Source organism: Notothenia rossii, assembly GCF_949606895.1.
Source record: "Notothenia rossii genome assembly, chromosome: 7".
Taxonomy (NCBI): Eukaryota; Metazoa; Chordata; class Actinopteri; order Perciformes; family Nototheniidae; genus Notothenia; species Notothenia rossii.
In genome coordinates, this window is record NC_136905.1 from 72,705,533 (window position 1) to 72,729,165 (window position 23,633).

General features: G+C 43.9%; 1 protein-coding gene across 3 annotated transcripts in view; it reads right to left on the reverse strand.

The window, feature by feature from the left end:
• The window catches only part of qkia (QKI, KH domain containing, RNA binding a), a 70,989-nt gene that overhangs the window by 7,744 nt on the left and 39,612 nt on the right, over positions 1–23,633 (reverse strand). For 2 of the 3 annotated variants that reach the window (XM_079692271.1, XM_079692270.1), the window contains exons 4-6: positions 21,476–21,619; positions 3,585–3,672; positions 1,714–2,148 (exon numbers count right to left, since the gene is read on the reverse strand). In XM_079692271.1, the coding sequence (XP_079548397.1) occupies positions 1,714–2,148; positions 3,585–3,672; positions 21,476–21,619 (667 nt within the window). The remainder of the gene's footprint in view (positions 1–1,713; positions 2,149–3,584; positions 3,673–21,475; positions 21,620–23,633) is intronic. The other variant, XM_079692272.1, reaches the window with a different exon arrangement.

Here is a 23,633-nt window from a genome sequence, read left to right on the forward strand (position 1 = left end):
GTGCTCAGAGTTATATAGAGGACTCTTTGAAAAGGGGCAGGCAAAGGGTACAGGCTCCTGGGCTGTCTGGGAAAAATAATGTGATTCTTCCTCTCGGATCCAGAGGAATCGAGAGAAATTTGTCTCTTTATTTTGAAAGGTGGGGGAATCCAATACAGCTCTGATGGTAATTGAATAGTGCCAGACAGCACCTGCCTCTCCCTCTCTCTCATTTTCTCTTTCACCATTTCTTTCCAACTCAATCTGTGCACTGGCGGTAGAGCCTGTCATTTTCGTCTTATATATGTCACAACTGATTCCTTCCTGCTGCAGTGCTTGACTCTGCCTGGTGTATAGGACACACACAAACTGTTTGCGTGTCATTGTATGTTCAAGTGCTACAAAACCAGACACTCACAGGAACACTGAAAATAAATCCAGTCCTCCCAAAGCTAGAGAGGATATCGGAAAAAAATGATAGTTTTCCAAAGATTTTTTTCTGGTATTGTCAGGTTATGAGGGAGTTTTGGCTTATAACCACGCAGCCAACTACACTACTCTGAAGAAGCAGATGGCCTGACATTTCTTTATTGTCAGAGCAGCCAATGTCGGCTAGATACAGTAGCACAGGCAGCTGAACCAAGTGCATGAGTGTGTGTGAGCAAGAGTGTGTTCCACAGGGCCCTGTGTTGCTGAAGGCACCAATCGATAGTGTGAGTAAATAAAATGCACTAAGCTGGTGTAACCCTGCAAGTTAAAGAGAGGAAAGCCAGTCAGCTGCCCTCGTCTGTTCTGCACATGACTCCCAGAGGCGCGTCCAACACACAGGTCAGCTAAAATCACACTCGTGTCTGCTGCTGCCTGATGAGCCCTGGGACAACATTAGAGGACTACTGTGTCAAATTAAAGCTGGCAAGCAACTGACGAAGGCTTCTTCTGTCTGGAGGGGGAAGCGTTCGTTCACTAAAGCCTCGATACAACATATGATGCATCAGACTCTGTCGCATCAATATCTGAAAACGGTTCTCTTTGGTCGCAGATGTGTTGAGCTTAAGCACCAATGAGAGTGAATAGAATATACAGACCCTTGTATTGAACTGTCCTCCTGACACAGAAACTAAGGGGAGCGTCAGGTGTTAGCACAGAGCTAAAGGTCAAGAGGGGTGAAGCTATAACAATGGAGAGAGGGGAAGGAGAATAAAAAAAAAAGGGAAGACTGGAGGAATTTAATGAACATCACCAGTGAGAGTGAGAGGGGAACTATCTGCAGGCATCAAGGCCTGCCTGCAGTGAACGGTGCAGAGGAATAATTTCAAAAGCTGCAGAAATCCAAGGGGATCTGCTGCCAGACTGAATATGCCTGCAGGCCAGTGCATGGAGGGGTTAGGGAGCAGGCTGTGTGTATGCGAGTGTGTTTCTCTCTCTGCATGCCTCATTTCACAGCGAGGCAAGTCCTCTTATATGAACCTTGCAGAAAAAGAGGCTATGTAAACCTGAGAGCATTAATGTTTGGCGAAAGCGTAATTAAAACTGTGAATATACCTTAGTCTAGATTATAAAGAAAACTTTCCAAGAGCCTAGCCCTGACAGGGTCCTTTTTGTCCCCCTTTGCCTTTTTAATACAGTGTCCATATGAGCCACAAAGCTGGTAATCTCATCACCCAGAGCTTCACCATCACATCCACCATGTAAGTTTGTCTGTTTTTCATCTTCAGGTGGACACGACATATTTACCTTTCAATAAGTCCTGACTGTGGCTCATGGCAGCCGCGTCCAGCATCCCCGCTCCGGGGTAAAAAAAGCTGCCCTCGTGTCCAGGCTGGCCAAAGTTGGCTGTACCTGCTGGACCCATGCTAGCCCAGGCTCTCTTACCTAGAACCCCACTGTGATCGATGGGGTACTCCAGCAGGGAGGTGGGTGCCAGGGCGTAAGGGTAATCATAAGGGGTGGTGTAGATAAGCCCACCATCCGGTGAGGGAGGCACCAGAGTGGGGGTGCCATTGGACATCATGGCAGCCATTTGAGGTTGCCGGATGAGGTTCATGATTTGGCCCCCACCGGGTGTTTGGGGCCGGAGCCCCTGGGGAGGCAACACCTGACCCGTGGAGGTTATGAGACGTTGGCCTTGAGCGGCTGCTGCCGCCGCTGCAAGAGAGAATGCAAGGGTGGCTGCCATAAGCAAGAGAGTGAAGGACAGGAGTAGAAAAGAAAGAAAGAAGGACAAGAGATAAAGGTGTAGTGTGGTCATAATCACAGATGAACAGTGAAAGGTGAAAATACAAAAGGAGGAAAAAGAAGGGGGAACGGGAATGGCAGGTAGAGGGAAGAGGAAGGGAGCAAAAGGAAAAATTAGTCCATGCAATGATCATGGTGGTGAACCACAAAAGCCACAATCTGTTGCAAAGGAAAATTAACATAGCCAGACAAAATAATAAAATGCCCCTTACACCAAAATACAAGCACACAATGCTGCAGTCATCCCCAATGCATTCAAAGCATACAAATCACCATGGCAGCGATACATTCATCTACTGGAAATGGCATAGGAGAGGTAAACAACACACATGCCAACAGAAATAGAGCTGTTGATTATGTGTAGAGGAGAAACACTCAAATAAGAGCAAGTTTCACTAAAGACTCTTCAGGAATCAGTGAGCATAATAGTAACCTATATTTCATTTGTTACAACTTATAAAATGTTGATCCCACACATAGTCAGCACTCTATTTAAGTTGGAGAAAGTACAAATGAACACAAAGATCATTTTTTCAAGTGGTTCTGCATCAGCGCGCACCGTGAGCTGTGCCACACAAGCTTCCCCAAAGGCAGGTCAATTTATTCCAGAGCCATGGTAACTACGGTTAGATGGTGGGCCAGTTCATCATGGTTAACATATTAGCAGATGTTAAATTAGGAAAATGAAACAGTGAAATTAATCAATTCTAGTTTCATTTCATACATTTGCACACAAATAGAATACAGAAAAACCCAGTATTTGACGTCTGAATTACATTTTTGATGATAATTATTAGGAAAGGGTCCAGAGAGTAAGTGCACTAGTCTTTAACTAATATGTTAGATGATGAAATATTTTGGCCTTTAAATCTTTTTTATATATTTAGATCCAGGATGTGATTATGCATTTAGAAATTGGTGATCGAGGAGCAAACCCTGTCGATATGTGAGCTAGTGACCAACATGCAGAGTGGAGCAATGTGCTGAAAGTTTAGCATCCGCAAAAAAGCAAGTGACACAGAGCGATGGCTTCTGGATTGCAGGGGGGGGGGGATGGATGGAGGAATGGATGGAGAGGAAAGAAATACGGAGTAGAACAGAATGGAAGTTGGTGTACTCATGGAGGAGTAGAGTAGGTAACATGTTTGGAGAGCTTGAGAGAGAAGAGTTCTGCTAGTGGTGAGAAATAAAACATCGTATGTACACAGTAGTTAAGACTAGACATTATTTAAAAAAAGGTATACAGTATTAATTAATGCCAACTATAGAACAAATATATATAAATATGTAAGGTCAATGATGTTAAAAGATTAGTTGTTTATGGTGAATATATGAAACTGTGGCCGACGTGTGCATGGAGGCTCACTTACGTGATTTGAGGTTGTTGTCCCTGTATGTCCCATTGAGAATGGCCAGCTCCATCAGCTGCATCTTCTTCAAATTGTCTTCTCCCTCCGCCTGTGGAAAAACAGAAACTTTAATGTCCGTTCACAATAACACACCACACACTAATTCCAATTAATTTCACAAGCTGAGGCCCCTTTATAGGCCAATTGAAACAAGCCACATGACGACCATTTCACCAAACTACATGCCCGGGCGTCGTTAGAGATCTACAGTGGGGCAGCTAAATCATTTAGACAATGCATGTCATCTGTTCTCCTCCAGCACCGCTTGGATTGGGAATTTATTTAGGGACACAAAGATTGAGATAAGCTAAAGTGCTGTTGTCATGGCAAAGTGCTGTGTTGTTACCAAAATGCTGACAGACACATTAAGTGTGGGAATGCATATTCATAATCCATATCAGAAGGATAATTACTGTAATTTTCTTTGCTCCCTTGTGCGCAATCAAATTCGCAATAAACGCCCAGGCTAATGTCAGTCCTGTCAATTAATGTTTGGATAAATAAATACAAAAGCCGCAGCCACTGTCATTATCGCCAAATTAGGGGAACGAAATTATTCTCGGAAAGCAATTAAGATAGGACCCCCCTCCTACTTACACCCATTCATTCCTCCCCCTTTCCTTTCTGCACTCCCACACCTCCACCCCCAAACTCCATTTCCCCTGAAGCTACCAAACACTCAATAACCATGACAACACAACAGCTCCTGTGATTTTCCAGGTTGTACACCGTTATTTAAGCAGGCCCTCATGTGAATGACTCCAAAGTGAAGGGTGCAGAGACAGCATGCCTTGGTGCCCTCGTCTCCACCTTAAGTGAACTATTGACTGCTATTAAAAAGGTAGATTAAAATGCTTTATCATTTCAACTCACAAATACAAAAAAGGTGGCTTTTGCATTGTGCATCTGCACTTGAACACATCAAGGGCACACAGAGAAAGGCCTGTTAGGTGGTAGGATGGTAGATAGTGAACTCCTCAGTTCTCTATTCTATCTCTGCACAGATTGTGTCTCCTGGACCAAGTTTAACAACAGTATGCAGCTCTATTCAGAGGATGATAAGGAAAGAAAGACATGGAAGGGGAGAGGGAAAGAAAAGAAAAAAGAATGAGGGCTCAGAGTTAAGCCCTCCCATGAGACTCCTCTTCAACACGGCCACAGAGAGAGGAAGAGAAAGAGCGAGGTTAAGCAAGAGAAAAGGTGACAGAGGCTGGCCTCCCTTGACTAAATATAAGGCAGTGGCTTCAGAGCACTCACATTATTCAACTGTGTGTGTCTGACTGTCTGTGCAATGTTTAGTGTACCACAGAGCTGCCAATTAATGAAGCACGGAAATCTCTACTGCTTTCTCTCTCTTCTCTGCTCTGGCTCTCTTTTCATTTCATGGGGAAACCTCAGTTTTTACCAAACTATATCACTTTACTCTGCAAAAACAGACACAAGGCAACTAAAGTCAACACTACTGATTAGTGTACACACATATGGTACTTCAAATGTATTATCAATTCATTATTAATTGTGTTCAGAACTGTATCAAGGCAATCCCCACATCTTTGTTAACTACATTCACAGGTTGAATATAGAAACTAGAATTACACAAATTGAATCTAGAAACCTATAACAGTGCAAAAACCCAGGTAACCCTTTGCCAAGCTACATTACGTTTCCTCCTTAACAACCTCAGAGGTTCACAGAGAACAACTTCACATGCTGTGTCAACAACGATTATAGGCTAATTAACATGGCGTCGGTCAATGGCAACAATTGCTAATATTGGCTGTCATTGGCTGTACCCGATCTGCAGTGCGCATGTGCGAGATGGTCCGCCATATTGGACAACTCCATACGGCAACTCTAATAGGACATGTGACGGCTGCCCGGAGTCATAAACGTCTCAAATATCTATATAAAAGATATTTTGTTATTTCATTTTATTTGAAATAAAATGAAGGACATTAACACATAACGTAATTAGATATAAATTATGAATGCCATACATATTGCATACATTCACAGTCAATATTTCTTCAGTATGTATAATAGCTGTCTAACAGAAGTTAAATCAATTTCTCATTTATTCTGACAATGTACTTAACCCAATAAAATGACCCAATAAAAAGGAGTTCTTCAATAATAGTGAAGTCACGTTGCAATAACAATAACTAATCTCTCTCGTTCAGATTAATATTGTCAGGTTTTTTGGAGTGTTATTTTTCTGCTTTGCCAAACGCCACTGTGTCAAGTGTCCTATTAGAGTTGCCGTATGTAGTTGTCAAATATGGCGGACCATCTGGCACATGCGCACTGCAGATAGGGCAGGGCTGCAGATCGGGTAGTGACATTGGCAAATAAATCCTACTGAATGGACAGCCATGATCACAACTGATTAGATGCTGTAATCCCTAATATGTAAACATGCGTAGACAAACAAATGAACAATCCCTAAAACAGCCGCTTAACTAAAAGAGAGCAAGTTACCGTTATTGAAAACAATTTCCAATCACTGTTACTTTCTCTTCTCCATCTTCCTCCTTATTTAAATCAAAACACTAAATCAGAACTTGCCCTCTAAAGCTGAAAAAAGGCTGCTACCACATAATAAAAACAGCTGCTCTTTTCCTTTTGTCTTTCTGCGTGTGTATGTGTATCTCACAAAAACTCTGCCAGTTGTTCTTTGGAAGTGGGCCAAGCCAACTTTCTAGACAACGCTGAAAGATGTGTGGGGAGGGGAGGACAAGACAAAATATAGAACACAACTTCTCCAGATGAAATTCATAAGAAGGGGCAGAATGTGTAAAGTCTTCAAAGCTTAAAACATTTGTTGTAACAATTAATCAAACATTTGCTTTTACTTTTAAGAGTCTTTGTATGGAGAGCTGTATAAACTCAAATCCATGAATGATGAAACGGTTCTTTGCTAGCTAGCTTTACCTGACACACAGGCCTGCTGTCTCCCAACAATCCTTTAAATGGCTAATTAGTCGTTCCTCTTGCATGAAGCACAGGATGTCCTCATGAACAAGGTGTATTCCTGAAGTACGAGTGCAAACCAGAGAACTACAGATCCTTCGTGGCGGCACTTAAATACTTTGTGAGAAGACTGACCTTTTAAATTAGACAAAAATAATGAGCACATTTGGGGCTTGGTTTCTCACAAGAGTGAATGTTTGAAAGGGAGAACAATGTGGGTAGCTCAGCAAAAGGCTGCAGGCTGAGGACAATTGCATGCAGAGATATGTGTGTTAGGGCTGCTTGTGTGTGCTGTATGATGATGGATCTGCAGGGTTGTGGGGGTTAAATGAGCGCGGGGTAAGAGGATGCCACCATCTATCCAACTTTGCATAGGTGGCGCACTTCCTGTTGAGAGGAGAGACACACGAAATAGAGGGCAGCGAGAGAGGAAGAGCACAGATGCTGCTGCGTGGATGAGGTGTGCGCTGCTGTGTGTGAAATGTGTGTATCCCCAGTGGAGTGCGGATGATATAGCTCCATCTTGTCACAAACAGTTTGTTAGCTAAAGCTCCCAAACCCTATCATTTCTGTTTTACATGTGAAACGAGCACAATTTCCCCCCCCGCCATCAAAACACAAATTCCCTGCTGAAAAGTGTTCCTACTGTTCTCAGTTATTGTTCTCTGTGGTACAGTGTTAGCGCCCTGGTTTACACTATTACACAACCGGTAGGGTAGGGGATTCAAAATGGCTGCAGATCAGGAGAAAAGAAAAGATAATGGTGGCGTCACAGCTGGAGTGGACTGACTTCAAATGTGTAGCCCCGGTTGGATTGGGCCAGCTTCCTGCAGCAGAAGCACAGCTCAGATGAATGTTTGACGAACAGTGCCAGAGAGAGCAGTTAACACTTTAATGTGGCCTCGCTCAAGGTGTCACCACAACTCACTGACTCCTCAGAGTGAATGCACCACCCATAATAAAACATTCACTCAGACGGAGACGTCACGAGGACTTTGTGTGTAGACGGTGGTGTGTTTGTGTCTGGGTCTGTGATGATCTGTCTGCTGGAATTCCCGGGAGAGGAATAGCTGCTGGTTTATACAATAGGAGGAATGAGGAACGGAAGTTTTCCTTTATCATCCCTAACACGCACATGTGAGTAACAAACACTCACACACACGCTCCTGTCCATCAGTGAAAAAGCCACTCAATAAAGCTGCTCTATCCACAAGAATCAGATTCAATCAATGAGGCCTATTTGTGAAATCAGCAGAGCGGTAAAAGCTATCAGGGAGGAGCAAGACAGAGGGATGAGGGACGGAGGGAAGGGGAGCAGGAGGTAGGGACAGGCAGACGGGAGTGCGATGAGCTAGAGTAGGTGAGCCGTGTCCCCCTGCCAATACCTGACAAGCCTGCGATGAGGTCACGAGATGCATGCTAAATCACTGTCATGCTGCACCCTTTTCTGATCAAAGCTTGTGTTCATATGTTGATGACAAACAAACTGTAGCTAATGCCAAGTGTCACAGATAATACAACTTATGTTCAATGTTATATACCGAGCATGTGGATGAGAATAAGCAACAGATGAGCAACTGTCTCGTCATGTTTATAGGGCTGCACCCTTACTCTCCCCAGCCGCCCCACTCCAGCCCTTTCCCATCCATCTCACCCCAGATAAACACAACAGGCGCCTGGATTAGCTTGGATGAATTTGCTCATGTCTATGGCTGCAACTGAGGGAGTTTTTACTCATATCTGGCAACAGTCAGCGTCTATGCAGCTCATCTAACAGCTCAGCTTGCAGAGATGAAATGATGAGCAGAGAGAGAAATAAAAAGAGAGGTGGAACAAAAGATTACAAGGAGGAGAAAAAGCGCTGCAGACTTGTACAAGAGAAAGCGTGAATGATTGTCTTTGAGTTGGTGGTGAGATATGCGAGGAGAAGAAAGGGATAGCTTGAGAATATGAGACAAGAAAAGACAGAAAGCACAGTGAAAACCAATTTGTCTTCACCCTAGTGGGCTGACATTGGCTAAGGCCTGCTTTCCTGGCGCCACACACACACACACACACACACACACACACACACACACACACACACACACACACACACACACACACACACACACACACACACACACACACACACACACACACACACACACACACACACACACACACACACACACACACACACACACACACACACACACACACACACACACACACACACACACACACACACACACACACACACACACACACACACACACACACACACACACACACACACACACACACACACACCCCCTTAGCAGGGCCGGGGTCAGGCTCTCTCCAACTACTCCAATTACCCCAGCAGTAAACACAGCCTGCCCTGTCGGCCTCCTGGGATACAGAGAAAGGCAAAATGTATAGAACTGAGAAGGAGAGGGGAGGGAGGAACAGAATCTGCAGAATAGAGTGGAGGAGGTGGTATTGGGAGCCTCGGGGAGGAAGCAGTAGATGACTTCATGTAGAGGGGTGGAACTGGTAGTTGCTGCAGCTGGTTTTTCTCCCGTTCCCCTCCCTAACTCGCCTCCCTTTTGGTTCCTTCCCAAACTCTAACATCTGGAGGAAAATGATTACTCTCGCAACGCTGCCAAGGCGACTTATCAACAATTCCACACTCTCCAGAAGCGCAGGGTTAGGGAGAGGAAGGAATGAGTACTTGTAGCAAGCTTCAAAACATCTCTGCACTAAATAAATAAGTGACAAGAAAGTTTTATCAATTCCAGTCCACTAAAGCAAACTTTGGTTGTTGGATTTGGATAGGAAATAAGAAACACATGTGCAGCAAACCTGATTTCCATTGTCACATTGAAAAGACTATAAACTACTCCAGCAAAATCACAAACATGCCACCCACACACCTTTTTCTTTCTCATGGAAAACCATGCATCAATCAAATATGAGGAATTAGAAGCTACATATATACAATAAATAAAAACACACAACAGCCGTTTCAATAATAAGGTCTTGTGGCAGTCAGGAGAGAAAAAACATGAAACGCTAAACAAACATATCTTCTAAATCCTAAAAAAGCATTTAAAAGTGTGTTGGAGTAGTACGCCATGTCTTTCTAAAAATCACTGCTGCACTTTCAAAGGCAATTTTCTCTCTTCTGCCTTGCTCCTCAGCTTTTGTGAACACATCTGCCGAGGGGAATCAGGCGTCAACTGTATTTTATTTTCCCCGAAAGAATAACAACGCAATCTCCTGCAACTCTCCTCTCTGACTGTCTTATACCTTCCCTACACTCCAGCAAAGCCTCTTTATTTCTTCCTTCCTCCTTTGCTCCCTTCCTCACTCCGAGACAGCTCTGTTAGCAACTGGCGCCATTAGTCATGCTAAACCACCAACACACTTGCTCATTAGCATAGAAGTGAACCTGACTCCAGTCAGATTATTACAAACTCATCACGGCTGCTCCGCCCCATTACTGTCAATCACGCAGCTTACTGGGGTACAGCTGAAAGTGGCACATTACAAAGTCAGGAACTAACTTTTGTGTTAAGACTTCATTTTCCTCATCGTTACAAAGCTCATAAGTGCTAAGTCCACAGAGTAAATGTGTGCCGTCTGATGTAGCGAGGGTGGGTGTTGATGGTGCGACTACATGTTGCAGTGAAGTTATATTTAATTAGGAGAGACTAGTTTACTCCCAGAGCTCCTGCTGAGGCAATCAATAAAGGGCAAGGTAAGTATGGGTGGCGGGTGCAATCTGGGCCCTGGCATTGGCACCTGGATCTATGATGGGGCTTATAACAGCCTATAATTGTGCTTAAAGGAGTGAAGTGGGCAGCCTTGGTTCTCTCTGCTAGTCCCATCAATATCAACTGACACACACACACAAATACAAAGACTTGTGCTACCGACAGGAGAAAATACAGGAACAAGAGCCTTTTTTACCAGCTCACTGCACTTTTCTAAAAACTGAAAGGAAACATATCAGTTTTTCTCTCCCATCAAAAGCATTACCAAAAGTACAAGGAGGAAAGCTGGGCCGAAATCCTGAGTGATCTTGTTTATCCTCAGAAACTGGGCTGGGTTTCCCATGTAACATAATAGCATTAAGAGCGGATTAAACTTCATATAAATAACCTAGAAAATATATACAGATTTAACAAGAAGATTTAGATATTATTAAAAGCTTGTTGGCCTGCATCGGACTGAACAAACAGATGATGTTACAGACTAAGAGCAGGAGGGATCACTCCGTCACAACATGTTGCACAGCCCAACAAACAGCTTTTCCTGTCCCCTTTTTCTCATCATCTGTTCCCTGCCTCCCAAATTCCTTCTCGTCCCTCTGTCCTCCCTGCTCATATTCTAAATATGCACTTTCAGTCCCTACCTTATTCGTTCACTTCTTTTCTATTTCTCTTTCCCTCTACTCCCTTCCCTTTATCCCCCATTCCACCCGGCTGCCAGACGGAGTATTGTTCTGTCGCTGCGATCCTTTAATGCTATCCAATCGAGCAGGGAATATCTTGAAGGGATTTGGCCAGGGATGATTTGGGAGCTTTAAATACTGCTAGGGGATTTGCATCATTCAGAGATCCTGACTCCTAAAACAGGGGGAAAGTACGTCCTGCAAGATGTGGATTTAAAGCTGGAACCTTTTGGAGGGCTCTACCTGGGCGAATGCAGCCAGCACATGAACAACATGTTTTAAACTATTTTTGAGAAACCTTATTTCGAGATCCGTGGCCTATTTTGCCAACATCCCCGTCAGATACTCACATGCTAGGATGAATATGTGAAAGATCTGGGAATCCAATTAATTCACATGAAACTGAATATTTTCTACACTTCAAAATATGTCAGCATGTTACTAAAAGACAAATAAACTCAATTCTTTTACTGATTTGAATAACTGATTAAGCTTGGATGCCAAGTCAGTTCCTTACAATACAGTAACAAGGAGGATATTTGGTTTCCTTTGCATGATAGTTTTATAGATGTGTGTTCATGGTGAAGAAAGAAAACATTGGGGACTCAAAGAAAAAGAGCCTTTGGTTTTGGCTCCTCATGAAACATCATGGGAAAGCAAGTCCGTGAAGTAAACGGAAAGTGAAGTATTACAAACATCCCCCTTAAGTAGAAAAAGAGAAAGGGAAAAGAAGGGGACGGTGATAAACAAACCCAACGAACCCATGTGAGATTACAAAAAGTGCTTCCACGCTGGAGACACAAACGAAAGCCATCAGTCCAGAGTCGGCTGGTGGGGCTGAGAGAATGGAGTTTGAAATGAGTTGAGCGACGGCTGGCAAAGCGAGACATCGCAGACTGCAGGAGCTGAATTTGACGGGCGGCCTTTGGGCTCTCTAAACGCTGAGCTCTACACAATCCTATTTTCCTGACTAAACACTGGGACACAAAGTCGCTGGAGAGGCAGAGATGAAAGCAGTGTGTGCATACGTGTGTGTTCCCACTTTGCAGATGTTGAAGCCTGGCCCTGGTAATGCCCTGGGGGAAGTTCAGAACATACTGTGGATGGACAATGCATAAAGCAGAGTATGTGAGAAGGACAAAGGAGCAGAGTGGCAGAGAGACAATGTCTCAATCAGCATTGGACCTTTGGAGATGCAGGGTCCTGCCTTACAATGGACGCATTGGCACACACACATGAAAACATCCCCCCACACATCTGCATTTCCTTCCTCTCTGGAAGGGGATTAAGGGGACCTTCAAAGAGAGGCAGAGAGATTGGCCGGGGGCCGGCTGGGTCCCTCTCCTTTCCACTGGAGGAGCAGGGCAGATTAAAACTGCCCGGGCTCCTCCGCCGGCCTCGTTGCCCGCCCCCTCTTCCTGCACACTGCATTAGGACACTTGAAAAAGGCCCTGGAGGAGCCAACCTGGTGGATTAGGAAGCAGGTTATTTTACAATGATGAAAGGGAGCCGGCTGGTTAGGGACCAGAGTGCATGTGCATGTATGTGGACTAAATTTAAAAAAGTACAGTACAAGTGGGCAAAGCCATTTTGTAAGTGGTGCAGAGGGCCAGCGTACATAGCATACACCTTCACTGGGGATTGTGGCTGACTTCTAAAAGAATGAGACAAGAGAAGAAACATGACTAATTCCCCTTAGAGGGATGAAATGAAAGAGATGGATACGGAACAGGACAAGGTTTCAAGGAGGAGTAGGGGAAGGAAGAACTCAGGAGAGCATCAAGGAGAGAGTGCTAATTGTAGCGTGATGAAGCTGAGGTTTGGCTCAGGACAATGAAAGAGAGAGGACAAAACTTCCAGCTAAAATAATAGTTACTTTCACCACTCGTCTTTGTGCTTGTTCAGCAAGTCACATTCATGTGTGTTAGTTTAAGTGATTTATTGTTGGTCGATCAATCATTGATAAGAATTTGATGGAATAAAAATGCATTAATCTATGGTACATTAGTTCTATGTGTGAACATATTTTATATATTTTATACGCGTATTTTTTTCACACCAGTTGTGGGGGTGAATGACAGAGGGATGAAACAAGTGAGGAAAGGTGAGGAAGGAGATGTAACGTGGCATTCAGCACAAATGTTATTGCAATCTGAATCTTTTCCCCGCTTTGGAGTTTTCACCATTTCCTGTGGCTGGCTCCGTGAGCAGACTCCCGATGATGAGAGGAACAGCAGGCAGAGTGGAATTCAAAGTCCCACTGCCTCTTCTCTTATTCTTAAATCACTGTGTACGTGCAAGCACACGTTTCTAAAACACAAACCCAACAAATAATGAGCATACTATAGGTCGTCTGCCTCCGGGGAAATGCACATACACAAGAAATTCTATCTAAATTGAACGCAATTGCTCCCATGATCACAAAGTCACTGCAATCAACTGTTTCTTTGCCGGGACTCTTTAAATTGCTGGAGTTATCTGATGATAATTAGAAGTTCATTAAATGGCAGGCGGTTCCAACTGATCAAGGCTGCTGTAGATTGTTTTTTCTATGTGTTTTTCAGCAGCAAATAGGAGGCAAGTCTATGCAGACAGATTTGGGGCCAAAGAAGTCTGCCTGCCTTTCAGTCGCAGTTCCAGGAAATTAAAAAGGAGGACAGGACGAGGGAAGGTGGCCAGGCTCAGGCAGGTTGTTACCTGCAGGGGTATCGTTTCTTTAGGGTAGCAACCACCTGTCTGCCCCCCAGGAGAGCCATAAAGCTGGAGCTGAGGAGAGATGGGCAGATGGAGAGGTGGAGGGGAGGGAAGGCAGGGGAGGAACCCTTGGACCAAGACCAGACCAAGTCCCTGCTGTTGGGTTTGAGCTGACAGGAGGGACTCGGCACACATGGAAAGAAGCTCAATAGCCACCGTATGTAGTACAGCAATAAAAAGCTTAGACTGGAGGAATGTGTGCGACTTGGGAGTTATTCAAATTAGGCCTGAACTAGTAACAACAGAGGCTTTTTGTGGCCATCCTCTCCCACACTCTATGGGAAACCTATTTCTAGTTTTATTAATGCATCCGTGGTGTGAGTAGTTGATGTACCTTTGTGCTAGCCTTTAGGCTTTAACAGATACATTAAGAGAAGTGAGTGGTGGATGACTTGTCCCCTCTATCAGCCAGAGAGAGAAAGAGAGCAGCAGACAGCATGAGAGGGCAAGAATACAAGAGAGGAGAAAGGACACAAAACAGGAGGGGGAGGGGAAACTGAGTAAGGGGAAAGGAGTAAAAAGAAGTCAGCCCAAGAGTAGGATGGTGGTTTCCCTTAATGCACATTTCTGAGCTTGCAAATAGAAAAGTATTCTTCTCATCCTCTCTCAGAGGTACAGAGGTAAGGCCCAGGTAAACAAAGCTCCTAGTGTACCTTTGTGTTGGCCTTTTTGTTATGATCTGACTGGTTGCAAGTGTTGTTTTCTGCCCAGTCTGGAGTGGGATGTCAGTCAGGGTCTTGCTGGACTTCCAAGAGCTTGACCAAGAAGTTAATGAAAAAAGGCTTTCAAAGGCTGTTTCACCTGACATGGTCACTAGCCAATCAAATGACATGCAGAGGCAATCATTGAAACAAGTGTCTAAAAAGCTGTTTCCTGTGGTAAAACGGTTCAAGTGGACAATTCCCGTTACCCACTTAATAACTTTAGATCATTTATCTGAGGAGATTTATACTTGACACATCTTCAGTGTTTGCTCTCCTGGTCGCAGGCTTCCAATAGGTATCCTGCAAGTGCCCATCTCAAAAAGGGTGAGAAGGTCATATAAGGAGCAAAAGGCTGGATGAATGAGTGCAAAGAGTGAGAGGATGTGACGATGGATAATGATGAAAGTGGAGGACAAGAGGATGGCTGGGAGTCAAAGGTCACGCTGCCTCTAGGTCGGCTCTTATATCAACTGCTTGAGAGTGAATGGAAGCTATAAAACACTACACACATTGCAGACAAAGTAAGAAAACAGAAGTGGTGCAGAATTGCCATCTCAAGTATAGGTCATCAAGTCAAGGAAGCCAATTAAAAACATGATTAACATTCAGGAGGGAAATGCAATGTCTACTTGCAGGTGGGATGAGCTCACCATTCTCTCAAACGCACACATATATAATGAGAGCAGTGAACAGTGCAGTCCAGTCTGTTGTAACTAAAGTGTCCTGGGAGGTGGAGATCAGAAGGTTAATATGATCCAATGCAACATTCATTAGCCTGATGAAGGTAATAACAGACTACAGGGAGAGCTAGGCTGCAAGGTTGACTAAAACTACCTACTTACTGCCTACTTCCAAGGTCTCAAAGCCTACTTCACAGAGTCACAAAATAGCTACTTTTGTCATTAATCACATGTAAATGCACCAGTTCATGGGACAAGAGTAGATAGTGTTGCCTTCATCACCCTTTGTTGTGTGTATCAGTCAGTTTAAAGGTTTTCTTGCCCACAAGTAATACTATTGATGTTGTATACCTTTGAGTAATATCACTATGGTAGACAGCTGTGCTAGTTGGTGTTGGGCACAACCCAATGAGGCTCAGAAATGTGAGATGCTGTTTTTCAGAACATGGCTGGATATCATGCGTGACGGGGGACGCTGGGGAGGGGGGCGGTGGAGTAGATTAAGAGTAAATATGAAGAGAATGGTTGTGATAGGTAGGCCTAACAGAGAATAAACATCATTAATTGGGGAGGCACACAAAGATGGATGCAGCCAGATGGTGTTTTGTACTCATTTGTCATACACTGCTGACAGAAAGAGAGGAGGACAGAGTGAGAGCGAGAAAGAGAGCAAGAAAAACAAAAAGAGGTGTTTATTGATTGCAAAGTTGGTACACTGCTGCCTAGAAGAGACTTCCACCGTTTAAATCTAGCTTGAACTGCTTATTCTTCCTCATCTCTCTGTGCATGTGCCTTTCCTGTCTCAATGGTTCTGATGGGGCTGCCATGGTAGCACTCTGCCAAGCCGGATGCATAGTGCCGAGTACAGACACAACACCCCGCAGATCGGCAAACTTGGCGTCCATTGAGGTCCATCTGTCTAGTTTTTACAGAAACACAATCGACTGTATGTTCTTCCTCAAAGGTGGTCCAGAAAAGAGAAAGAGGAGAGGTAAAAAGAGAGACAAGAAGGCCCTGAAGACTCAGGAGAGCAAGGGAGGGAGATAAGAACAAAGATGCAGCCATACAGGTTTGCTCAGAAGAGCCTTAGCCTTGGTCTAGAAGTGCTACAAAGATCCAATCATGGCAACGGAGAGAGAGCTCTCACTTCACTATCAACGGCCAAACAAATAGAAAAGAAAGTGGAGCAATGAAATCATCCCCATAATGTGCACTAGAATTGCATAAGTGTTAACAATACCGAAAATAGAGCAGTAAAAAAGGTTCAATAGAAGGATTTAGAGGAAAGTGTGGAGATGGAGCTCAATAGGGAAAAGTAAGCTGGAGCAGAAGCACAGCACTGGGCTCCCACTGTGCTGCAAAAAGTGCTTGGGGCAGCGTGGGTCTGCTCGGGCTGCTACCGGGCTCACTTTGTTCTCAGCAATGACAGTTTCATTCAGGGAGGCATGCACTGGGCTCTCCAGGGCCAAAGCGCCCCTGTGCTAGCTTGCTCTTTCTTTCTCTGTGTGCTGTTCTTCTTTCAAACCTAACCTTTCCTGCTTCTCGGGCGCTACGTGCGTGTGTGCGTGCATGTGTGCGTGCATGTGTGCATGCATGTGCGGATGTGCTGTAGATAGCTTGGGGTGAGTGCCTGCCATCAATGCACTGAATCAAATGTAGAGATCAATGTCTGACACTTTCTTAAATCAGGCATCTCCCATTATTGAAAAAGAATGCAGGAAGTGTATATGAACCGTTTAAGATGTTGTGAAATAATAATAATTTTTTTAAATAGATTTGTTTAACAGCTGTCCTTAGATTTAAATAGGGAGACCAGAATCAACAGAATACAAATCATGTACGTGGCTGATTTATCACTTCAGAGAATAAGCATGTAACCTCATTGAATGCATGAGGTGAGGTACTGGTGGTTCGTTTCCAGGGCAACGTGTTTACATTAACATTTTAGGATTTAACCTGCTGAGGACTTTTTTAACAGTACCACTTGCAGTGTGCAATGCAACATAACGATATGCTTCATGTTCTCCATCATCATAACTGAAAATAATGCAAAGCCACTGTACACCGGCTATCTGATCAAGAAAGAATTATCACTTAAAATAAAATTGCTTAAAAAAAAGAGAAAAGCAGAATAGCTTAAGGGACTTCTGAATAGAATATGATTCTGCTGTCTGAGCCTGACTAATGTGTACAAAGGTCTGCTTGAGAAAAATATAAAAGACTTCTTAATGAATCCCTAAAAAGCACTCCATCTATCTATACCTGGGAGAAACTCAGCACAAGGACCTTAAAACAAAATGCTAAAACGGAGGTTTCACAGAATTTCAATAAGAATAGGTGCCTCTGGGCCAAAGCACTCAGGGTTACCTAAGGACAAGGCCTTTGTCTGGTCTCAGGTGGCCATGCCCAATTGTCTGCCTGTCTGTCATTTTGCCATAAGCACTTCATACAGCGCGGTGACCTGAAGGGACCAAGGATAATTTATTTTATCCATGACAATGTCCAGATTGTACGCCCGTCAATCACACACACAAAGGAATGGGCACATGTGTGCATCAATACACAAATAGACATAAAAACTCACTAATGGAGCAAAAAGGAGCCACAGGTGTGCGGATACTAACGAGCACAGTGTAACCATCTATTGTAACGTCTGTCAATACCTTTAATAGGTGGTAATTACTGTTAAGTTAACCAGTATAGGAACCCAACCAACAGTCTCTTTCTAGAACCGAAAAGATTACTACGCAACATCTGAGACAATGTGCATTAAAGAGCTCGGCAAATTCTTATTACACAACAACATCATCTGTATGCCATCTGAGAGGTGACATTATTGTACTATTAAATATCATAGACATAAGTCATGCTTATGATCATTCTTACAATTGGCCTGGGTCTGATTTAGATTTCTGGGCAATACCTCCCTGCAGGTCAATCAGTATTGCTCCCCACACCTTTCAGGACAGGAGGGGGAAGTGGAGCAGGCGAGTTAGGGTTTATGGGTAGAGCTCTGCGAGAATTTGAGTCGAGGTTACCCAAAGTGCAGTGGGGCTCTGCTGCCGGCTCTCCGTTTGAGGGCCTTAACCAAGGATTCAAGGGATGAGCGCAACATTTGAGGGAGAGTGTGTGTGTGTGTGTGTGTGTGTGTGTGTGTGTGTGTGTGTGTGTGTGTGTGTGTGTGTGTGTGTGTGTGTGTGTGTGTGTGTGTGTGTGTGTGTGTGTGTGTGTGTGTGTGTGTGTGTGTGTGTGTGTGTGTGTGTGTGTGTGTGTGTGTGTGTGTGTTTCTGGGCATGCATGTGTGTGCGCTGTTGTGTGTGTATTGAGGGTTGGATCAGTGGAGTAAATCCACACTTGAAAGAGTAGCTCAATCAAGCTCTCCCACCCATCTCTCTCTCCCCCTGTCTCTCTCATCTCGCTGATGCACCCCTGCTCCCAGTTCACCGAGAGTTGAAGAGTTCACAGGACTGAGAGCTGGAGAGTGCAACACGGGGCGAATCAGAGCAACTAGGAACCTGTAACACTTATCAGCACCTTATTCTAACTGTCAATCGATCTCTGAATAAGGAGCAGCCATTGACAGGGCGTACCAAAGTCAATATTTGCTCAACCAACGTAACAAGTGAATTGATGATAATTTAGACACGGACAGAAAGTATTTAAAACATACTTACTCTACCGTTAGTCACTCTTGGTTATTCCCATATATCTTTGAAACAGTGTCCAAGTGGAATTACTGAATATTGAAAACTATATTAGTCTATAATATCTATTAGAACAAATCTATTAGTTTAGAGCCTTTGAAAAACAGAAGAACTAGTTGAATGATAAAGCAAAAATACTTGAGATTATTGCATATACAACACAATCATTGAATAAGTGAAGACTGTCAGCTTGACTGTTATATAACTTGTTCAGCTGATATAATTAAGAATGCGTTTTTCAACGACAGATATCCTGGCTACTAATTCAATTATAAGATGATATGAAATCAAAATGATTATATTAAAAGTCTGACATAAATGTACCACTGTCTTTGTAGACAAAACTACTTTTGGTTATCATCCTGTACACCGTCTGTGTTTGATTTCTGCAGCTGGTCTGTCTTCACTGACGAGTAAAGCCTGTACTTTGAAAGGGAATAAAAAGCATGACCCAACATTTTGTTTCCTTTCGATTTGATAAAGACAATTTTACGCTGCCAAATGTAGAGAAGATGCCCTTCATTAGAACAGTGCGTTCCAAGCATGTCCATATTTTAATCCAATCTAGTTTAGCATGATAAAGAGCATCACTGCCAAACGGCTTTACTGCCCACCCACTCGTGTGCAGACATATACACGCTTGACATGGAGAAAATATGGTGCCTTTAGGGAATCTGGGGTAGACAATGCACCAACCAAAACACACATGGACGTTTGGAGAGACAATTATGTAATTTTCTCCTCACGAATTAAAGAATTTACAGGTTCATTTGATAGGCTGAGATAAACACATCCATCTAATGGAAGCATCTTCTCATTGCATTGAAATGAACAAAGATGCCTTGCTTGAAGGATAAACGGCCTGTGGTGGTTTGCACTGGGTCATTAATTTGCTCCATAAAACTCTTATTTGAATTAAGGGTAGAGTAAAACTTTTTAGGAGGAAAATGCCATTAGTGTCTCGAAAGAGCTTGAAGCTGCTTTCTCATGTGTGAGAAATAAGAGAAGAGAGTTTCTCCTTAACCCAATAAATGGTTCAGGTACTGACTCACCAGACCATCTTTGATTCACTTGTCAGGCTACAAAATGAAGGAGATTTAGAAAAAGAAAATTGTGAGGAAGCTATTTCCGTGGCACTCCATTCAGATGACTATTAGCTGCCAAGAGCTGTCATTGACATAAAAGGACGCCGAAGGGGTTTTGTTGTGTATGTGTCTACACATGTGTGTTAACAGTGACTCATTCTGCATCACTCTTTGGAACATTGTTGCTCGCAGAGACAGCCTCATCCGCTAAGTTGGTGAGTGCACACATTTTTAAGTGAGTGTGTGTGTGTGTGTGTGTGTGTGTGTGTGTGTGTGTGTGTGTGTGTGTGTGTGTGTGTGTGTGTGTGTGTGTGTGTGTGTGTGTGTGCATATGTCAACATCCTCTTTGTGTACATAGAGGCTGTGGAAATGCAAAAACCCCCTGCTCTCTGAAACAAAACAAGTGCCCAAAAATGTGACAAGCGGGCTGAGTAGAGACAAGCAATCCTTAAACAAGAGGACATGAATTGAAGTGCTTTGAACGTTGTCAGAATGGGCCGAGGCCTCACTGAGACAGACTGACGGAAATGATCACACTCGACAGGAGACCCCGGCATGATGGCACCGTTTGTTTCACATCTTACATCCATAACCAGTGCAGTTCAGATGAGCTAAACTAAAAGTTACAGATTATGATCATTATAATAAAGTTGCCCAGATATGGTTAATAATTTTCAGGCAAGTTTTTAGATGACGATGAACAAATACACAAGAAGGCCACAAAGACTGAACATTACGTTCAGTCTTTGTGGCCGTGTTGTGTATTTGTTCATAGATAAATAAAGTGGTCTTCTTTGAGATATCACAGTTATTATAGAAAGCATCCAAATTCTGGTACTAAAAGGTTGCAGACAACTACATGTGAGGCAAACATTGTACTTGCTCCATTTGTTCCTCCCAAGTAAAGTAATACCAATAAAGTACATGTAAAACCTACTTCTATATTTACAGGATAAAGGGCATTAAGGAAAGCAGCTCAACACATTACAGTTCAACAGACGCCACGGCCTCTTTTGTTGCATGGCCTGACATGTGCTGGCCTCATTTCCGCAGACCACCAGGCAGTGTGCACTGCCACCTGATGGCAAAACTGGGCCTTCAGCTGCCCTGTCCACCTGGTCACCACAGTTTACAGGGAAAATACACAATGCAAGCCAAAAAGCTATCAGCAGCCATTACCAGCAGCACAGTGTAAGAGGAAGTTCAGGCAGGGGGGAGCGGAGATCAAATGTGGCGCTCACAGGAGGGTGTGTGCAGCTAGATATGTTTTTCCACTCCACTGGGGGCACAGCCAACCTGTTCCCCTGGTTTATATATGGAAGTAAACAGGATGCTAACAGTGGGAACGCAGTGGCTCTCCATATGTAGCCCCATTATCTTGATGTTAGGAATAAGATAGTGTAGCATTTAACAGCCAGTCTCTGCACAACTAAAAGGTTCTAGCTAAACCATGTTCTGTGCGTGTCTAAGAACTTTTATTAGTTATTAGGCGAGGACAGCCTGTTTACGTGAGCTTGTGTGTGGCGTGTACTTACAGCAGGTACGAGGAGCTTCTTGACCTCCTCCACCGCTCTCCTCATCTTCATCTCAGCTCTGCCCTGTGTGTCTTCCACTGTGATCAGGACATGAAGGTCTTCGTTTAAGTGTTCCCAGTTTGGCTTCCCTCTGTTCTGCTCTTCCTGGAAAGACGGAGAGAAAGCAAGTGAGAGATATGGTGAGTGAATGTGACAGTGTGGGTGTGTTGAAGCACCAATGCAGTAACACAGCGTATCACAGGAAGCGACAGTGAAATGCAGGCATGCACAGAGGGCAAATAGGCCCTGTGAAGAGAAGCAGGATAACAGGAGCGCCCCTTTAGTCAGCTATTTCGCTTTAACTTTGAAAGGACACCTTTCTTTAATAGATCCCTCGCTTCACAGAGACAAAGACGACAGATAGCCCTGCAGCAATTAATATCAGCCAAAGATGGATGGGTGCAGGGATCAGAGAGAGATGGATGGGGATTATTTAAGCCACACCACCTTAACGAGTCAGTATGCAATTATAATACATGGATCAAGTTCAAAGAGCTGCAGGATTGTGTGGAGGTGCACAAGCGTGAGCCTCTGTCTCTGACTTGTGTTTGGGTGGACAATAGAGTCCGGGTAACAATAGCTCACTGAGGGAGTCGTTTTCCCCCCTGAAGAGGCTGCGCCAAGGCACTCACAGGCAGCCAAATTATAGTGCTAGCAGGACCTGCAATGCAAAATGGGCTGCATTCAGAGCCTTTGAACAGTTAAAAAAGTTGACGTTTCCAGATTTCAGCTTAGGTTTGTTGTATGTGTTCCAGGTGCCTCCACGTGAAGGACAGTCACACTGTAATCTTTTTTAATAAGGTCAAATGGGATATTCTGAGACAAACGTGGAGTAGCCTGACAATTGCACAAAATACAAAATAAAAAACATGCTTTTACATTTATGATAGCTACTTCCCTCCCTCTTTTTGTAGCCCAACTGACAGTACATGTAGTGTGCAGACATTAAGATCGCTCTAAAAAGCTTTCGAGGTTGTATCCCGTGTCACTGTACAACGGTGAAAGTCAGCGGTTTGAAAGCAGTCTACTTTCTCCCCCCCCCCCCCCCGAGGTGAGGAGTTGAGGTCTAGGTTGTCTGAAGCAGACATGACCTCAGATTCTCTGGTGTGTGACACCACATTACACATCATAACAGGAATATAATGTTACGAGGGTTAACGGTTGTTTTATGAAAACAAAACCGGGACGTCAAGAGAACTGTAACACAAAAAGATTTCAAAATGTGAATTTAGTTTGTTTTCCGAAAGGAGACCAGAGTCTCAAGCAGTCAACCTCATCCCAGCCCTCTCCTCTGCTGCTGCTGCTACAGGTTTTGTACAGACTGTTGATGAACACTGTCATTTCCTGCCGCCCCATACAAAACACCCCAATTTCAGATCACTGTTCATTAATGAGTAGTGAGCTACTGCAAGGGTGTCTTAACTACAAACTATGCATTGAAGTGCTCTACAGGGAGTCCACCCGACATGATTTCAATACACTAAACGAGCACCGCAGACTCAAGAGGGAGCACGCACAAAAAGACACACATAAGGCTTAGAGCTTGAGCTGAGTGCCACCCACCTGCTTTCTACTCCAGAGACCTGTTGCCATGGCACTGCTCTTTACAACACACACGTATACACACACACAAAAACACACCAAAGAAAGTTCAATATTCCACTCTCGTTTTCCTCTTTTCCACACAGGGGGGGAAGGACTAGTTGCAGCAGTCAGGCCATTATTTCACCATGGCTGTTTGCTTATGGCCTATTACGGGACAGGGGGAGTAGAAGGTGACTCAGCACTTTCTAGAGGAGACACAGACAGACAGGCCACAAAGGTTGTCTCTGAATGCAGGGCACTGCATGAAAGTGCATGGCGGATAAATGCACTATATCAACATATTGTTGCCCAAGTTGGACCCAAAAAGATTACTCAACTCAATCACATATCAGTGTGTGTGTTTATGAGGGTCTGTGTGTGCCTGCACAGTGTGTCTATGCCAAAGGATTCTGATTTAGCATTGTGGGCAAAGAGATCTGGGGAAAAGACAAACACAAACACACACCTCACACCAGCATGACTGCCTGTGAACAAGGTCACTGTGTGTCCTCTGAGAGAAAGTGACAGCATGACA